Source organism: Lytechinus variegatus, chromosome 14 (assembly GCF_018143015.1).
Source record: "Lytechinus variegatus isolate NC3 chromosome 14, Lvar_3.0, whole genome shotgun sequence".
In the NCBI taxonomy this organism is placed as follows: Eukaryota; Metazoa; Echinodermata; class Echinoidea; order Temnopleuroida; family Toxopneustidae; genus Lytechinus; species Lytechinus variegatus.
Window position 1 is genome coordinate 8,131,814 of NC_054753.1, and position 18,762 is coordinate 8,150,575.

Consider the following 18,762-nt stretch of genomic DNA (forward strand, 5'->3'; position numbering starts at 1 on the left):
GATTGAGGGCCGTAGATCCCCTCCTCCTCCCCCAAAAATTCACAACCAAGATATAAAAAAGGGAGAAAAGAAGACGAATGGGAAGGGGTGTAATATTACGTTATTATTAAGATCACGTAAAAATTCGTCACAAAATTAGATTCCCGGATTAGATTTCGATATATAAAAAAAAGTTTGCTAACTCGCTTCACTCTAATGCAACTTATTTTTTTCCCTATATAAATGTCTGGCCCCCTCAATTCCTTTTTTTTTTTTTTTGCTTGTCAAGATAACGTATCTCGCCATGGTGACAAAAATATCCTCTTGTCAAGAAAACGTTTCTCGCCCTGTCGACATACTAATCGACATGATTAGTCCAGAAGCTGACCCTTTAAAGGACAAGTCCACTCCAACAAAGTGATGATTTGAATAAAAAGAGAAAAATCTAACAAACATAACACTGAAAATTTGAAAATTTCATCAAAATCAGATGTAAAATGAAAAAGTTCTGGCATTTTAAAGTTTCGCTTAAATATGCACATCCTGAGCCCCGTAACACAAAGATTAGCGATGAATAGCAAACATGAGAGAAAACCTCTGATTGGTTCCTGGTCAGTGTATTGCGCCAAATGCGCGTGTAATGTTGATATTGATTGGTCAGTTCATTTAGCGATTGATCGCTAATCTTTGTGTAATCGCTAAATGAACTGACCAATCAATATCAACATTACACGCGCATTTGGTTTAAAATACTGACCAGGAACCAATCAGTGCGGTTCTTTCATATTTGCAATCCATCGCAAACCTTTGTGTTACGGGTCTGTATGCAAATGAGGAGACTGATGATGTCATCCACTCACTATTTCTTTTGTATTTTATTATATGAAATATGAAATATTCTAATTTTCTCCTCATTGCCAAGTGGAACAACGATTAGTTCCTCCCAGATCATGTGGAATTAGCATTGTTTAATACTATATAGTTCAGTCAAGTTGGTCCTTATTGTCAAATTTGTAAAAAATGAAATATTGTATAATTCAAACAATAAACAACAAAAGAAATAGTGAGTGAGGGACATCATCGACAATCCTATTTGCATGTCACTCAGTTGTGCATATCAATGTTTTGTGAAAAATAATCGAAATTTTAAAATGTCAAAACGTTCTTATTTTACATCCGATTTTGATGAAATTTTCAGTGTTGTATTTTGATTTTTTTTCTCTATTTATTCAAATCAACATTTTTCTGGGGTGGACTTGACCTTTAAAGTTTCCATATTAAATGAAAATAGATGACTAATGAGGATAGACATAATAGATGTGGTTAAGTCATTATGTTCCTTGTAAGACGTAGATAAAGGTCTGCTCTTGTCATTATGATTTGTGACAAATGACTCTTTTCCAGTCAAGCCTGTAATAATGTGAAAACGTGGGATTTGTTTAGCAAGTAATACTCGTCCATGGTCCATGTAACATCATACCCACTGAATAATGACTTTTGCAATTAATATCATTTGTATTTCTTTTTTGTACTTCCTGCCGACATGACCGAGTAAAAACGACAAAAATGCATTATAACAGACATGAATTTACGTTAGACTTACTCATGCGTCGCAGGTTTGTCACAACAAACAACTTTTAAGAGTGATAAACATCGAACCGTGTACTCACTCTCTCTAAAAGTATCAGAAAGTACAATAAAAAATAATAAAAGGAACTTTGTCGATAGTAGAGTCCCGGTGGGGTCACTCAATATGACTTGGGGACCGCATGACCGTTACCAAAATCGCGGGAAAAGGGGTCAATTTCAAGGAACGTCCGCGGACAGAACACTCCTTGAAGTAGTGAAAATAGGGGTGCTCACCGTCCTCGATCTGATGGAAATAGGGGTCAGGAAAAAGGGGAGAACGATTACGGGAAGTAAAATCCGTCGCCGAGTCACCAGCCGCAGAGGGCGCGCGCATCATGCTCTGTATCTTTATATGGACAACTCTACATTTATTTTTACAAAGAATTCTACCGTTACTTTTCTTATTTTTCAAGAAAAATAAAGTTCTTTTGGATTATTGTATCAGTATGACTTGGCTCTTGGTCATCTTTAAGAACTGAGCACTCTGACGCCTGTGTTGCAATTTCCTCTAATGAGGAAAGGGTGTTAAATGCCCTGTCCTTGAAATACGGTAAATAGGGGTAAATTTGCGAAATGGGCAAAAGTGTCCTTACAATCTTATAATTAGGGGTGTTTCAAGGTACCATTTTACCGCAATTTTGTCCTTGTTTTGCGTGAAAATAGGGGGGTAAATTTCACAAAATGTCCTTGAAATTGACTGCAATAGGGGGTCACTTGCATTTGTGGTAACGGTCATACGTGTCCCCCTCTGCGGCTGAGTGACGTTGGCTCTAATTCAAAATTCATGATGAGTTTAAAGAAGAAGCAAAAAAAGCTTACTGAGAGCTGTCAAAAATTTAATAACAATATTCGCATATTTTCGATAAGAAAACATAAAAAAAAACAACGATTGTTGATTTTATTATCATTGGAAATTCATCATCGATTTATTTTTTTTAGGGGGGACCAACCAAAATTTTTGACAAGCAAACAAAAATGTAATCAACAAAAAATTTAGGGGGGGTTCGTCTCCCATGCACCTCAAATTTAGGGGGACACGTCCCCCGCCCCCCCCCCCTCTTCCGCCGCTTATGCTACTGCCGCTTAAAGCTAATTCTCCCTATAATGCTCACGCAATACAAAAAAAAATCCTGTTCACAGTGGCATAGGCCCTACAAACCAAGAAGAAATAAAAAAAAAAAAAAGAAAAGGTAAGAGAAAAGTTGAAATATGATATTATTTTCTGAATACGTATTCGAAATCTATCATAAAGATGGATTTTTGTAATAAAATTGTCGAATGTCTTGCTGGTTTGCTTACCTCCCAACTTTTTTTTAAATATATTTTTTCCCCCGATACGCCATATCTGGCCCCCTAAAAAATTTCGCACATGCACATTCGTAATTCCGAAGCTTTGTTATTCCGAAGATATTCCGAAGGTTCGTAATTCCTACGTTTCGTTAGTCCCAAAACGAAATGAAGTTTGTAATTCCGAATGTTCGTTAGTCCGAAAAAGAAATGAAGTTCGTAATTCCGATGGTTCGTTAGTCCGAAAACGAAATGATTAACGAACCTTATTTCGTTTTCGGTCTAACGAATCTTCGGAACATCGAACCTTATTTCGTTTTCGGTTTATCGAATCTTCGGAACATCGAACCTTATTTCGTTTTCAGATTATCGAACCTTCGGAATAACGCCACAAATGTTCCGATTAACGAACCCTTCTACGTTTTCTGATTAACGAACATATAGGCAATTTACTTGTTTCGGAATTACTAACCCTCGGAATTACGAAGTGTAACCATACCTCTTTACGCCATGCACTGCCTGTTCATACCATGATATGACAGGGACATTTTTGGCTCTTCCCCCCCCCCTCGGAAATTCTGTTACACCTCTGTGGGTCAAAGCCCCAACATGCACGTTTTGCTTCAAGTCTTTTTTAACTTTTGCAGTAAACCAATTCCATCCGGTTATTTTTCTTGTATTTGAATTCAATCACATGCCCTACATAGTTATATGTATATTTATTTTTTTGAATAATAGTATATAATATTCATTATAATTACCAATAATAACAAAAACAAAGGCAGTGGTGGCGATTCTTACATAATCTTGATAGTAAGTTGTACACAATAATGAACATTCATTACACTTAAAAATGGTTCATAAATCTAATTTCCATTAAATTGATATGGAGTTTTCTTTTTCGCCTCATAAGGGAGCGAAGGGGGAGGCAATAAAAATATAAAGGAATCTGCATGGGGCCGAAAAAATATTGTCCCCACGCCATTGGCACAGATCCCCCCTCCCCGCAAAAAAAAGACAGAGTGTAAGGTGTCAGCATATAGACGAGGGTTCGTGCGGCTTTTCCCCAATATAGTTGTTAGACCAAGGGGGGGAATAAGAAAAGGGAAGGGTGGGGTATGTATGACTTTTAATAATGAAAATATTATGAAATTTGTTTTTTATTAAAAAAAGGACATAGAATTATGAAAGAAACCGACATTCTCGCTCCTTGCATCGCTTGCTCGCTCTCTCATGATAATGGGGCAAACTTAAAAGGGGCAAACTACTTCTCCAAATCGGCTGATAAAAAAAAAACGGGGAAAAGGGAAGAGAAACGTAGTGGGAAAGAAGAAATTATTTTTCATTATAATGTCATATTACATTATGTTTTTTCATAACTTTATGAAACATAATTTGCTCTGGGCCTGTCTTCATTGTTCCTGGTGCTCGCATTGTCTGAATAATGATATTTATAATCCTGTTGCACTAAAACCTCCTATTTTCAAGTCAATATACACCAAATATATTTCCTCGCACTTCGAGTTATTATTGTTTTATGTAGTGACATATGCTTCTTTTTCATGACTACTTAAAGTGATTGCTCCATTTTAAGGTCTTAATATTCATGTAAACGATTTCCTGTCCGTGCTTACTTTCGCATTATAGTGGGTTTGTGAGATATATCTGCTCTCCATGAATTCCTGAAATCAGTCCTTAAAATGTCCCTTTTTCTGATCTCAATATCAAATTTTTTTTCAGCTCGTGCTTCGCGCTCGCATCATTTGGTTAGTGAAATACGATAGTGAATTCCTACAAACAATTAAGCCTTAGAATGCCCCTCTTCAGGTATGAATTTCCTAAATGTTCAGCTCGCGCTCGCAATATTTGATTAGTGAGATGCGTATATCATGATTACAATGACTACGAGTGCTTCTTGTATTTAGATGTAATTCTAAGAAAATCAGCAAGCGCTTGGCATTCGCATTAGATGACTATGGTGAGATATGTATACTCTTAATGGATTCCTGAAATGTAGTCTTTAAAATCTCACTGTTTGGGGTCAATATAATCAACAATTTCAGCTCGCGCTTCGCGCTCACATTGTTTAGCGAGACAGGTACTTATCATGATTACAAAAATTTGATTATAATGTCCCTTTTTAGGTCTAAATATAAAAAATGTTCAGCTCGCGCTTCGCGCTCGCATTATTTGATCAGTGAGATACATATCTCTTTAATGGCACTGTCCTTAAAATGTCTCTATTAGGTCGTTATGCTAGCTGGCAACTGAGCGTGCTTCGCGCGCTCACTAAGTGACAAAAAATTTATATATATATATATATATATATATATATATATATATATATATATTGCAGTCAATCATAGTTCAATAAATTGAAAACTGGACATTCTCAACATGTTTTGCAATCATGAACAGGATGGGGAACTCAACAATCGATCCGAGCTCGAAGCATGAGCTGATTTGATAACAAAATGTTATCAAATAATTCATGCTTCATGCAAGGGCAAAATTTTGATACTCATACCGCAAACGCACATTATTTTTTTGAACCAGCATAAACAGGAAAGATATCTATACAATTAATTATGATGCGAGCGCAAAGCTCGAGCTGAAAACTTTTTAGTTTCCTTCCTGAAAACTTGCCAGTTAAACATGCTCAATCACGTTTTTAATAAAGAGCATTGTTTTAGAGTGCAAAGCGCGAGCTGGGTTTTTGGTCGGACATGTAATCTGGATATACTAAGCCCTTTTTTAAACAATAACGGATATCGAATAAAACAATGCGAGCTAGCTGAATTTTTTTATATTTTGACCTGACAATGGACAATCTAAGCACTTTTTTAAAAATAGAGATTAAGATACATGTATCTCGAAAATTCTCAATAAACAGTTATTGCGAGCGCGAAGCGCAAGCTGATAATTTTGTTTAGATCTAGACTTACAACGGGACACTTTTTGCATGTAATAATGAAAGCGAAGGGTATTATGCTCAACATATCTTGATGTTCCGAGTACTTGATCAAAACTGAAAGTTGTATAAAAAAAAATCAATAAAGAATAAACTATGCAGGTATCATTGAGATACCTGCACAGTTTTTTTTTAATGAGAGCATAGCGTGAGCTGATTTATATTATGCATGTTTACTGACCCGAAACGGAACCTTTTCAGCACTATCCAACACGAAAGAATATATTGTGAAGATGCATGGATGGATCACACTAAATGAATGATGCGAGCGCGAAGCGCAAACTTAATATATTTCATTGGTGACTTGATCTACAACCGGGCCTTTGACTGTCGTTACAAAAGCACGTTTTTTTTTATAAGGCGATTTAGATATACAACTGGGACCTTCTTAACACCGTCGGAACATGAGGGTGTTGAAACAGCCCTGAATGACCTGATAGTTAATCATTTTCAGACAGGCCTCGGTCCAACAGTCCCTGCTTTTATTTATTTTTTCCTCTTTCTCTCTTGATCATTCTTCCTCTTTCCCAGTCTTTCTGTGATTTCTTTTTTCTTCTCTTCTCCTTTATTTGTTACGTTCATTTTCCCGACGGGCCAGCAGATTTACCGACGATATCCAGATCGAGTAGGGGGGGGGGGGGGAATCGCACCCAACACCCCCACCACTTGTGCGACGGCCCTGACCGGTCCCGCAGAGCCTGGAACCATTGCTTATTCGCAATGGCACTAAATTATTCAAATGCAAGCGTTATAATGAATTGTAATTTAATTTTAGTTGCTTACATTTTTAATGAATCATCGATTTCATCCTAATCATGATGCCTATATACCTGTCCCAAGAATGAAGTCCAAGAAAGGTCAACAATGCATAGGTTTCACAGGTCCCAGTATTTGGAATAATCTCCCTATCAACATCCGCTCATGTCCTTCACTGCAATTATTCAAAAACAAACTAAAGACCTATTTATTTTCTTTGTAATATCCATTTGATTAATATTGTTAGCACTTGGAGAGCAGAATATTCAACATAATTATAATATGATACTGTAAAGCGCTTTGAGCATGTTTACATGGAAAAGCGCTATATAAATATTAAATGTATGTATGTATTAAATGTATGTATAACCATGGACCTATCTCGTAATAGGTCCATGATATAACTAATGCCAAGCGAAGCGCGACCTGAAATTCGTTGATAAACTAGTCAATTTGTCAACTTTGTTATTATTGCCAATTCATTCTCTCCTTTCCAGGCCCTTATTGTTACATGTCTTCTATATCCCTTACTTACTTCTTTATATATCATTGTCATCTATGGATCAGTTCTTTGTTTGTATAAAATTATCAACATTTCCGTCTGTGTGATTCATCTTCCATCCTTCCTTTTCCTTTGCATCCATTTTCCCCCTTTTCACCTTTCCTCTTCTCTTATTTCTCTTCCTTTCCTACCTACTTTTCTCCTCCATCTACATGCATATTCTTTATTATCCTTCTCTGAATTCATATGATAATTTTTTTTAAACAACTGAACTCATATCATATATAATTCTAAATTGTGTTCAAAATGTATTCTCTCTTTATGAAATTATGAATATATCGTCGGCCTTATGCCAAAAGGGCCTTAACCCGATTTCAGGGGTTCTGAATATTTTATAATAAATTTAACACATTTCATGTAAAACTTAATAACTTAACACGTTTATCGAAATTGGCTTCAAAAGCAAAAAAACGACCACAAAATTTTGATTATTAGAGAGGCCAAAACCTTTAAACGCCATTATCTCGGAATGGCCAAAAGCAGTTAAGGTCCTTTTGGCATAAGGCCGACGATATATGATTATGTGACATATTTTTAAACTTAATATTTCAGTTTCCTTTTTTGTATCATGATGTTTTTATGTAATGCCTCGAACATGATGTTTTTTATTAGTAGACCATTTATCTATCTTTATTTTCACACCTTTCTCCCCCTTTTTTTTTTACTTATTTCTTACTCCAATTGGGGGCGTGGCTGCATGCTTCACCCCACCCCCCCTTTCATAGTACATAACACAACAAAGGGACTAATTCTCGAGTTGTTCTGGAACACACTTCATTTTCAACTAAGTAAATAATGTTTAACTTAATAATCTTACTTAGTGTCAGAATAAAGACAATATTAATTTAACAAGTTATCATTTTCCCCGGCCCCTGCCACTCGTTACCCCCCCCCCCCCCTCCCAATGAATGGCGGAGGACACCGCACACCGGATAAGGGTCACGTGACACAACATTAGCATAATACTGCTGTAGCCATCTTGAATGTTGGTGATATCTACGCCGCAAATCTTCGTTCCTGACCTTCTGTTTTTACGGTTTCTGAGGCCGTCGCTAACACTCTTCGGTATTCAAACGTGAGGTATGTTAGGCGAGAATATGAGTTCTCATGCAATTATGTTCGATTTTCTTTAAATGGTCTGAATAATGAAGGAATTAGCTTTGGAATGAGGAAAACAACCCGGGTTCGGGCGCACAGCAACACACGCACACATGTATTGCCGTGCCACTAGTACGGTACATAGGCTCTGCATGTAGATTTCCTGCATTGCCTCCCACGCACACACAGCCCAGATTGGATTCGTTGGCAAAGGGGGGTTGGACAGAAGCCGGTTCACTACTGCACTGCTGCACATGCACAGCAACTGCTGCATGCAGAACCGAGTTCACAAAAAAATGCAGTGGCACTGACATTTTTTTGGGGGAAATAAAGTATATTTTTCTGAGCTTCGAATATATTTGTTTAAAACGTGAATGGAAATTGAAAACAAAATAAATTATTGGTCAGTCATCAATGACAATGTTTGTTTGTGTGGACTTTCACTTTGTCTGTGCTCAAGTTGTGCATCATGTTCAAAATGTTTCTTTATTTTTGTAGTTTAGTTTTAAGATGTTTGCATGAATTTGAGGATCAATCAAGTCTAAAACGTTAGCTGAGCTGAGTCAGTGTCTTGCACTATTGCTGCTGGTTTGAATACCAGAACTTCAGAGTTAGAAATAAGAAAAAAAATTCTATATTATATGATTATGAATCAATGCTTGTGTATATTTTTGTATTTGGTGCATCAATATGAAGTTTCATAAACACAATCCACTTTGCATTATAATTACTGCATTGTTATTTTGGTTGTCACATTGCTTCGAAGAGCAACATCGCGGGGGGGGGGGGATGGCTCTCATGCTCATAAGGGGTCTAGACAGGGTGACCAGACGTCTCGTTTTTCCCGGGATCGTCCTGTATTTTGCTCCTTTGTCCCGGCGTCCCGACAAACCCTTCCCGGAATGCTTATTTGTCTCGTATTTCAGAATATTGAACAAAATGTAGTTAATACATTTAAAAGTGACAAATTTTTATCAAATAACCAACAGATGACAAAACAGAGACAATAAAATCAATTGAAAACTTTTGCAAGTTCTGCAGCGATTTTGATGCAAACATCTTAAATGATAAATAGTTTTTCCACCAAAATAATCACAAAGTCAGCTGGAAATTTTTAGAATTTTATGGATTCTCAGATAACTGATTTGGAGCAAGTTATTGAGCTATCATAACGAGATCTACATGTAGTTGTTTCAGCTTTCGTTTTGAGTCTTTGTGTGTATGATGCCGCGATTTTTCATCTAATGTTTAAGTTTGACAATGTTTCACTTTGAAATTTTATTCATTTCTCCTTTTAATTTTAGTTTTTAAAATATATTTAAAAACACCAAATATAATGATTTTTGTTTTTAATTAGATGATTGAGTTTTTTATGCTTGCTTGAAGTTTGATTTTTTTTCCTCTTGCTTTCTTTTAAATCTTTTCTTCATCCTTCTCTCTTGCCCTTTTTCCCCCTCTATCTTTCTTTCCTGAACCTTTCCTCTCTGTTCATTTGTCTTTCTTTCCTTCTTTCTCTGTCTTCCTTCTTTATTATTTTTTCCTTCATTCTTTCTTTCCTTAAAATTTTCTTTGCTTCCTTCTCCCTTCCCCTTCATCTTTTCGTTCTTTCTCTCCTTCCATTATTTTCTATTTAATTCGTTCCTCCCTTCATTCTTCCCTCTCTCCCTTTCCTCCTTTCTTTCTTTCATTCTATTTTTTCCTTTTATTTTTCCCTTATTCTTTCTTTTTCCTTCCTTCCTGTTTTCCTCCTTTGTTTCTTTCTTTCAAAGAATGAAGGAAACATTTTCCTTTCCTTCATTCTTTCTTTCCTCTTTCTTCCTTCCTTTCTTTTTTTTCCGTTCTCTCCTTTATTTTGTCTTTAACACATTTTTTCATCTTTCCTTCCTTCCTTTCTTCTTCTTTCTTTCTATATTCATTTAATAGAATGACGGAAACCTCTTTTTTCTCTCTTTTATTCTTTCTTTCATCCTTTTATTATATTTCAAAAAAATTTTCCTCAATTTTTCCCTTCATTTTTTCTTTCTTCTCAATTCAACTCTATATTTCGTCTTTTCTTTCTCTCCCTCCACCCCTTTCAATTCTTTATATTTTTTCACAAGTCTAACACTATGTAGCATTCTTTGTTGATGTTTGTCGATTGTCCCGTATTTCATTTTGCGAAATCTGGTCACCCTGGGTCCAGACTAAAATTGAGGCATTATTTGGTAAATAAAAATCATTGGCAAATTTAAAGTTTCTCTCAATAACGCTTGGCTTTTCATCTCGCCAGGAGGTATTTGAAGAGTAAATATCATTCGCTAATGTGAGGTACTTATTTTGTTTATTTTATTTATTTTTCTGGCAGAAGGGATAAAGAATAATTGTAAGTTAAAAGTACAAGAAAATTGAAAGACCCATTTACCGATGGTCAGGGAGAGCCAAAAGGACAGTAGTTCTTATTAAAGGTTCTCCCATCACCGGTTGATAGTTTGCAAACATTTATGAATTAAAATTAAAATGAATAAAAATACATAGATCTATTATAGATCTAGATTTAAATGTTATCAGAACACATGTACATGTAGATATATCTCAAAAGGAACCAACACTGAAGCATTGGAAGCAATGAGGAGCATGTGGGAACATGCCACCATCTTGCAATTGTCTTGGTAAGCAGTTGTGCTATGTCCTGCTCGCATGATGAGCCAATCATTGTGAGATAACTGAAACACTTCATGGTTTCAGATTTAAAGAAATGATTTCTGACAATGTCTTACTCTATAGGCCCTGTATTACTTCATTTAGCCCTCATCCTCAAATGACCAAAATAGCCCCTCCCCTTCCCCTTTCCCTATACCATATTTTTTGGAATATAAACCGCGGCCGTGTATTAACCGCACCCCCAAAATTGGGAGGCTCTAAAAAAAAAAAAAAATTGGCAAACCGAGTTTGTTGTTATTTGGATGAGCAAATTAAACTTATAATACCTTGACAGACCAAAAGATATATTCCTAATTTTTGTATTTTAAAAAATGGTTACTACATTCTTTAACTTTATTTTTCAAAGAATATGAATTATTTCTTTGTAGAATAAAGAAAAAAAAAGACCATGAAATGGCAGTATTGTATATCAAACTTATAGTCTAAAAACGGAAAAAGAAAACAAAAATGTTGAGATAAAGTGAGGGAGAAAAAATGAAGAATAGAGGACATTTTTATTGCCTATTTTCAAACCGATTACGATCGATTACGATTACATGCCTATTGTAAAGCATTTTCAATGCACTTTTTAGGTGTAAAAAATAAGTTTTCATTACAAAAAAAACAGGGTTTTTTTAAGGAAAAGGTGACCATAAAATGGCATTTTTTAATATCAAAATTATGGTATAAAAAGGGAAAGTTTTTTTTTTTAATATTGAGAGAAAAACTAGAGAAATAAAGAATAAAGGACATTATTTAATGCCTTTTTAATAACCGATTACGATAACATGTCTATTGAAGAGCATTTCCCATGCAATTTTAGTTGAAAAAAAAAAGTTTTCATCACAAAACAATCAGGTTTTGTTTTGGAAAACATTTTTAAATTGATAGTTGTTAAATAAATAATATAAACCAATCTTTACAAAGAAGATTTTCAAAGAAAACTTCGCAAAATATACTCCCTATTTTTAGTAACCAACAAATAATTATACATTAAATATTCTATATTATTGTTGGTTCACATGAAAGTAATACTACCGATAAAACGTCAATTTTCCGATGAAATTTTGTTGTTTCTGTGTATAAACCGCACCCAATATTTCAAGATTATGAAGCAGGAAAAAAGGCGCGGTTTATACACCGGAAAATACGGTAGTTGCCGATGGGTTCAGTATAAAATGTAATTTGTAATGAACAGCCGAGTGTTTCATGAAGCAAATAGTGATTTTCTCTTATCATTTTATTCAATGCCAAAAAAATACAAGGATTTCAGTAGCTTTTTTTACAGATGTCAGAGAAAGTCACTCACAATCAGGTCTGTTGATGACATGACATTTGCTCCTGCAACTTTTACTCCAGACTTCATATCTCAGAGGGCGTACAGTTAGAGTTAGGATTTTAATTAGATTTTTGGTTCAAAATTATGCAAAGGTAAGGATTATGGTTTATTCAGTTTATTATGTTGGGCTTGATGTGCAGATTTTCCATCGGAGCAATTGTCGCCAGAGCGAAAGTCATGGAACCATTCTATGAACCCCTCCCTCTACCTGGAGGGAAATAAATTCCGTACACATGTAACAATGATGCACATGCAAGAATTACCAAGAGATATCCTTACATTGTTTCATACTTTACAGACGAAAGAAACTCCATCCATCAATATGTCTGAAATGCTGAACTTTGGACCAGAGTGGCTTAGGGCCCTCTCTGGCGGGACAGGAATAACATCCCCTCCTCCATCCCCTCAGTTCAAGCTGGCGGAGCATCGGTATGGTCGAGAAGAGATGTTAGCGCTGTTTCGGAAAACAGACAAGGCTCCCCCGGAGCTGGAAGAGTTCTCGTCGATCTTGCAGAAGGAATGTCGTACTCCGATGACGCTAACACCGTTAACAGAAGATGAACAGGTAGATAAGAATTCGCCCCTATGACAGTCCTTCACGTTTATAATTTCATGGAGCTCGATAAATTGCTCTCCTTGTTTTCTTTGAGGAGATCAATTGAGCTCCTCAGAATCGCTCTCCTTGAGGAGCTCAAATCAACGTATGATATAAATTGTAGATTTTTCTTAACATCGTATTTGAATAACTGTGTAGCTATTAATTAATCTTTGGTGCAACTAAAAAATGAAAAAAAAATGGCTAACATTTCATATTTTACATCTTTAAATCCATGAAATGGCCATCTATTTTCCATAATTCCTTAAAATTATTTTTGATTTATTTGAGAAATATCAGAAAAATGAAAAATATTCACCTTTTTGAACTTGATTTGAACTTCTTCTCGGTAAATTTTGTGTTCCCACATGTAGACTTTCATGGTGTTGACATGAAAATCTACATATGGGACTACAATATTTACCGAGTTTAAATCCAAATCAGAGTCGGGAAAGAGGTGAATTTACTTCATTTTTCTGATATTTTTCAACGAAATAAAATAGATTTCAAGGAATTATGGAAAATAGATGGCCATTTCAGGGATTTAGAGATGTAAATTGTGAAATTTTAGAATTTTTTTTTTTTTAGGAGCGCGGTAGGAACGCCAGCGCGATCGCGCTCCTCAAAAATGAAGGTCTACTATTAACTTGTTCTCATGCCTTATGTGTCAACAGTGAAAGGCCACTTTTTAAAGGGGACATTCTTATATCCCAGCACAAATATGTTAAAAAATGTAAAACGGGCAAAATATGCAAGGCCCATGAAATGGACATTGAGGCTGATCAGTAGGTCATCAAATTCAATGGCTTTCGTTAAATCGTGCATTCTGTTGATGTCCAGTCACCCACAATCAGAACACGTGCAGATTTACAAAGTTCATTTGAATTAATAATTCATACTTACTGACAAGAAACTCTTAGTTAGAGAATGGCATGACATGGAAACAGAAAAGAACAATGTTTGCCAATTACAAATTGTCTCTAGGGGTAATCCAGTGAATGTTCTTGTATGTGAACTCCCACACAAAACGTGCCCATTAACCTTATTTCAAACTATCATGATTTTTTTTTTAAATTGGATAGACTTCAATAATTTTGTTAGGTGGTAGTAGTATTGCTACTGCTTTTGACTAACTTTTGTGTGAAAATGATATTGATTTGTCAAGTTATGCATCAGTGAGCTCACACTGAAGGCAAAAATGACAATTTCAAAAGTCTTATGGGTCATTTAGACCTGTACAGTATAAGTTGCCAGTGACCACTCTTTCTGTTTTCATAGATGGCCTTCATATACAGGCAGGGTGCTACATAAGCACTTGCCCGATTGCCCGGGGCAAGTAAAAGTTAGAGTCGGGCAAGTGTTTTGAAGTAAAGACCAAAACTACTTGCCCGAATTGGGCAAGCAAAATTCTCACAGTAGAATGACCAAAATAAGGGTCGATATGATATGATATTTTGGTCATGGCAGATAGATCAGTTCATGTCAGAGAGAAAAAGGTCAATGGTTTATGAAACCGAAAAACTTTCTTTTGAAGAGGTAAAACTTTATATAAAGGATTTTTCGGGCAAGTGAAATAGATTTTGGGGCAAGTATATTCCAACTATTTACTTTCCCAACTGGGCAAGTGCTTCTAAAAAGTTATGTAGTACCCTGACAGGTTTGACTCATTTTTATTTTTCATTTTGCAGTGCTACTTATCTCAGAGTGTGAAGAGTGCATTCTGTTTCACTTGGGTGGCATTTATAGACGTTTTTTTCTTCCTTCCTTATTTGTAGCGCTACTTATCTCAGTGTGTGAACAGTGCAGCAGTGATGAGACTAAGAGGAGGCCGGGGAGCAGGTCCCCCTCCTGCCAGGGGGAGGGGGACGGGGAGAGGAAGAGGTAAGTCGATTCCATCTCCGTAATTGATGCATGCTTTGAATATTTTTTCTTTGATTTTGCGGTAACCAAAGAGTCGTTTAAGCTGCCAACTTCAAAAAAACGTAGTTATAATACAAAAGTCAATGGGGAAAAAAATTGCTTTCTATAGCATGTTCAATATCTTCCATCAGAGCTTGACTTTAAAAAAATTAAAATATTTGTTCGATGATGTGTATTGTCAATATTTTGATTGAAATGAATAGGAGAAACAGGTCTGCAATATAAAATTTTCAAGTAATTAGCCTTAGAATGTTGAAATTTTGTATAAATGTCATGGGAATTGCAATGGAATGTCTGCTATATTTTCTATTTCTACCTCACATGTGCGTATGTTGTTTGTGTATTACAAAGTCATTGGTGTGTTTATTTTCAGGTCGAGGTCGTGGTGATTTCCAGCGAGGGGCAGCGGGCTTTGAAGAAGACGCGTTGAGTTATCCTGGTAGAAGAGAGTTCACAAGAACTGTTAGTTGGGACGAGAGGTAAGTGTCTAGGATGTCTGGTGCGGCAAAGACATTTTTTTAAAGAGAACACTGACTCGAACAAGACAGGCATGTGTCAGTAGTAACTGAAACACAGTATTCTCACTACATTAGATGTATTGCTTGTGTTTAAATCAAAGAGAATAGTTGCAGCCTCCGCTTAGGTTATTGGCTAGTGTGATGGTAAAGGATGCACTGAATCAGGCAGTGTAGAACGGAAGTACGGATGATTGTTTCAGGTCAATCTAACCATCATTCGTGGGAGAAAAATTATTGAAACTCGTTGACTCAAAAGAGTACAGTGATGGGTTTAAAATTCAATTTCTTTTCAAATAAAATGTTGAATGTTTGAGGTAGCATTTTCCTTGTAGCTGTTCTACATGCAGTCTGACCTTGCTTATCCAAGCACATTGGATGAGTGCATACCTGTATGAGGATATATTGGCAAATTAGAGTAATAAGAGTTGGACAGATTTATATGAAAGTTTATTCAGTGCATTATTAACATATTTGTTCTTATTTGATCTGCTATAAAGCTCATAGGCTATGATTATTTAAAAGTGTACATGTATATGAACCCTGATTTTTGTATGAGTTTGCATAACTACTGTTTTAATACAGATTATGTGACCTTCTTTGCTGCCTCTTCCCCACAATATTTTCTAATCTTTGTAAATGTCACCTGTAATTTTCTTCATATTTTAAAATAACGCTACATTACGTAATTGTATCCCCCGAACAGAGTTCGGAGGATACTATGGATTTGGCTTTGTCCGCGCCGCGTCCGCCGCCGCAGAGATTTCCTTGTGAGCGCTCTATCAGCTTCATTTCTTCTCCGATCATCTTCAAAGTTGGCATGAAGGTCGAGTATGTATAGCGAGGCCACCTATTGATTTTGGTGTGGGCGGAGACATCGTTGCCCTGGCAACAGGTCAACATTGAAGTTTACATGCAAGACTTTCTTATGACACCTAACTCTGCAACCGTAGGTCACTTTTCAACCAAACTTGGATGGTAGATGAACTTGCAGTCAGAGGTCACATGGTAAGGTCAAAGGTCATTTCAGGTCAACGTTTAAGTTTACATGCAAGACTCTCTTATGACACCTAACTCCGCAACCGTAAGTCACTTTTCAACCGAACTTGGTTGGTACATTTACTTGGGGAACCTGCATGTTATGCTGCAGTCAGAGGTCAGATGATAAGGCCAAAGGTCATTTTCAGGTCAACGTTACAGTTTACATGCGAAACTCTCTTATGACTCCTAACTCTGCAATCGTAGGTCATTTTTCAACCAACCTTGGATGGTAGATGGATTTGGGGTACCTGCATGTGATGCTGCAGTCTGAGGTCACATGGTAAGGTCAAAGGTCATATTCAGGTCAACATTTAAGTTTACATGCAAGACTCTCTTATGACACCTAACTCCGCAACCGTAAGTCACTTTTCAACCGAACTTGGTTGGTAGATTTACTTGGGGAACCTGCATGTTATGCTGCAGTCAGAGGTCACATTATAAGGTCAAAGGTCATTTTCTGGTCAACGTTGAAGTTTACATGCAAGACTCTCTTTCTCCACAACCAGATTAGTCAGAAATTTCCTTCTGAGCACTCTATCAGCTTCGTTTCTTCTCTGATCATCTTCAGAGTCACCTATTGATTTTGGTGTGGGCAGAGACATCGTTGCCCTGGCAACAGGTCAACATTGAAGTTTACATGCAAGACTCTCTTTCTCCGCAACCATAAGTCACTTTTCAACCATACTTGGATGGCAGATGGGCTTGGGGGACCTGCATGCTAGGGTCATTGTCGCCATGATAATTGTATTTATTTGTCAAATTTTTGTGTGATATATATCGCAATGACGGATGACGCGTTGGGTTCGGGGGATACATGTGCTCGGCTTCGCAACCCGCGGAGCATCTCTAGTTTAATCTGATTCTGAATGAAAACCTAGATAAAAAAATTTAAAAAATAAGATTTGATTGTTGTTAGGCAACTTTCATAATTCAATCCCATTTTCAGAATCTAAGCTTTATTTCTAATCTTGTATTATAAGGAAGTATTATTCTTTTTTTTCCAGTAACCATGGTGAGGGACGAGGTATACGCACCGAGTCTCCTCGTAGCAACTTTGAGGACCCTGGTCCTCCTTCCCCTAGAAAAGTCATCGAGAGAGGGAGCTCCAGCGACAATTGGCGCTCCCCGAGGGCACCCGACAAACCGTCATCCTCGTCGTCTGGGAAGGAGGAGGAAGATGAAGCATGGCGTCAGGGCTCTACGAAGCCGCCTCCAAATCGTTCGTTGTCCACGCAGGATGAGAACTGGAGAATGACATCAGGTATGATTAAATGTCAGATCTACTCTAATACCAAATTGATTGGTACAGATAACGTAGTGTAGTGTAGTGTGCTTCATAAAATGCTCTGTTAAAATATTTTCTATAAAACCACATGATCAGAAAAAAAAAGATTTCTTTAATGGGCATCTATGTTAATTACTACAGACCAAGCTCAATTAATACAGACCAAGCAGGTCTTTGCGCTCATCCACCTCTGGCTTTCTTGTTATTCTAAAAGTTTCAATAACTTTGGGGGGGAGATCATTTGCTTTTGCATGCCCCACTTTGTGGAATAGCCTTCCTGAAGACGTAAAAAAATGTACCTCTGTCGGAACTTTCAAAAATCTGAGCTCTTTATGCGCCTTGAGCACTCTACCGACTGGATTTGGGCTTTATAAGTCACATTATTATTATCATGTTCAATGTTGTTTTCTGTAATATATGATCATTCCAAAAATGTACGCTTGATCATTATGAAAATGATCTCAAAATATAAAAGACAAAAAATGTTGGTGACAAACATTATGATTGCAAAATTATCTCCAAAGCTAATGAGGGGAGGGGGTTGATTTAGCATTTTATCCATGTTGTGAAGTGTTTTCTTGGGTAAAAGCTTGTTTATTACAGTATCGAACACACTTTTGTTACTTTACAGGTCAGTCTCGCGCCAACTGGAACAGCCCAAGAGAACGCGGACAGTCATTTAACGATGGCGACCATCGCGATCACTTCGACCGTGAAAGTGGTGGTCGTGAACGACGTTACAGCGGTCGTAGCGGCGGGGGCGGTGGACACGGTCGAGGTGGTTGGCATGAAGAAGAGGAGTTGCCTGAGTGGTCTTTAGATGACGCCTTTACAATGAGTGATGGTCCGGGAACCTTTGATGCTTCCGGAGCGTTCTTCTCAGGCAAGGTATGGTGTACAAAGACAAGCTCTGCAGTATGTGAAAAGTATAAGCATAATGCTGCTGGAGAGAAAAAAAAACGTTATATTTGATAACGTCAAGTAATAATAATAATGCAGTTCTTGTATAGCGCATTTCAGACCTGACAGGACTCTCAGTGCACTTTGCAGAAATAAAAATCATTCAACATAGGGAATTATAATATCACTTAAACAACACCAACATT

At 36.8% G+C, this 18,762-nt stretch overlaps 1 protein-coding gene across 3 annotated transcripts in view; it reads left to right on the forward strand.

Moving 5' to 3' along the window:
• The first annotated feature begins 8,150 nt into the window (after positions 1–8,150).
• The window catches only part of LOC121427487 (GRB10-interacting GYF protein 2-like), a 32,419-nt gene continuing 21,807 nt past the window's right edge, over positions 8,151–18,762 (forward strand). For all 3 annotated transcript variants that reach the window (XM_041623906.1, XM_041623908.1, XM_041623909.1), the window contains exons 1-6: positions 8,151–8,264; positions 12,599–12,865; positions 14,671–14,776; positions 15,189–15,294; positions 17,376–17,632; positions 18,288–18,544. In XM_041623906.1, the coding sequence (XP_041479840.1) occupies positions 12,623–12,865; positions 14,671–14,776; positions 15,189–15,294; positions 17,376–17,632; positions 18,288–18,544 (969 nt within the window). In that variant the 5' untranslated portion in view covers positions 8,151–8,264; positions 12,599–12,622. The remainder of the gene's footprint in view (positions 8,265–12,598; positions 12,866–14,670; positions 14,777–15,188; positions 15,295–17,375; positions 17,633–18,287; positions 18,545–18,762) is intronic.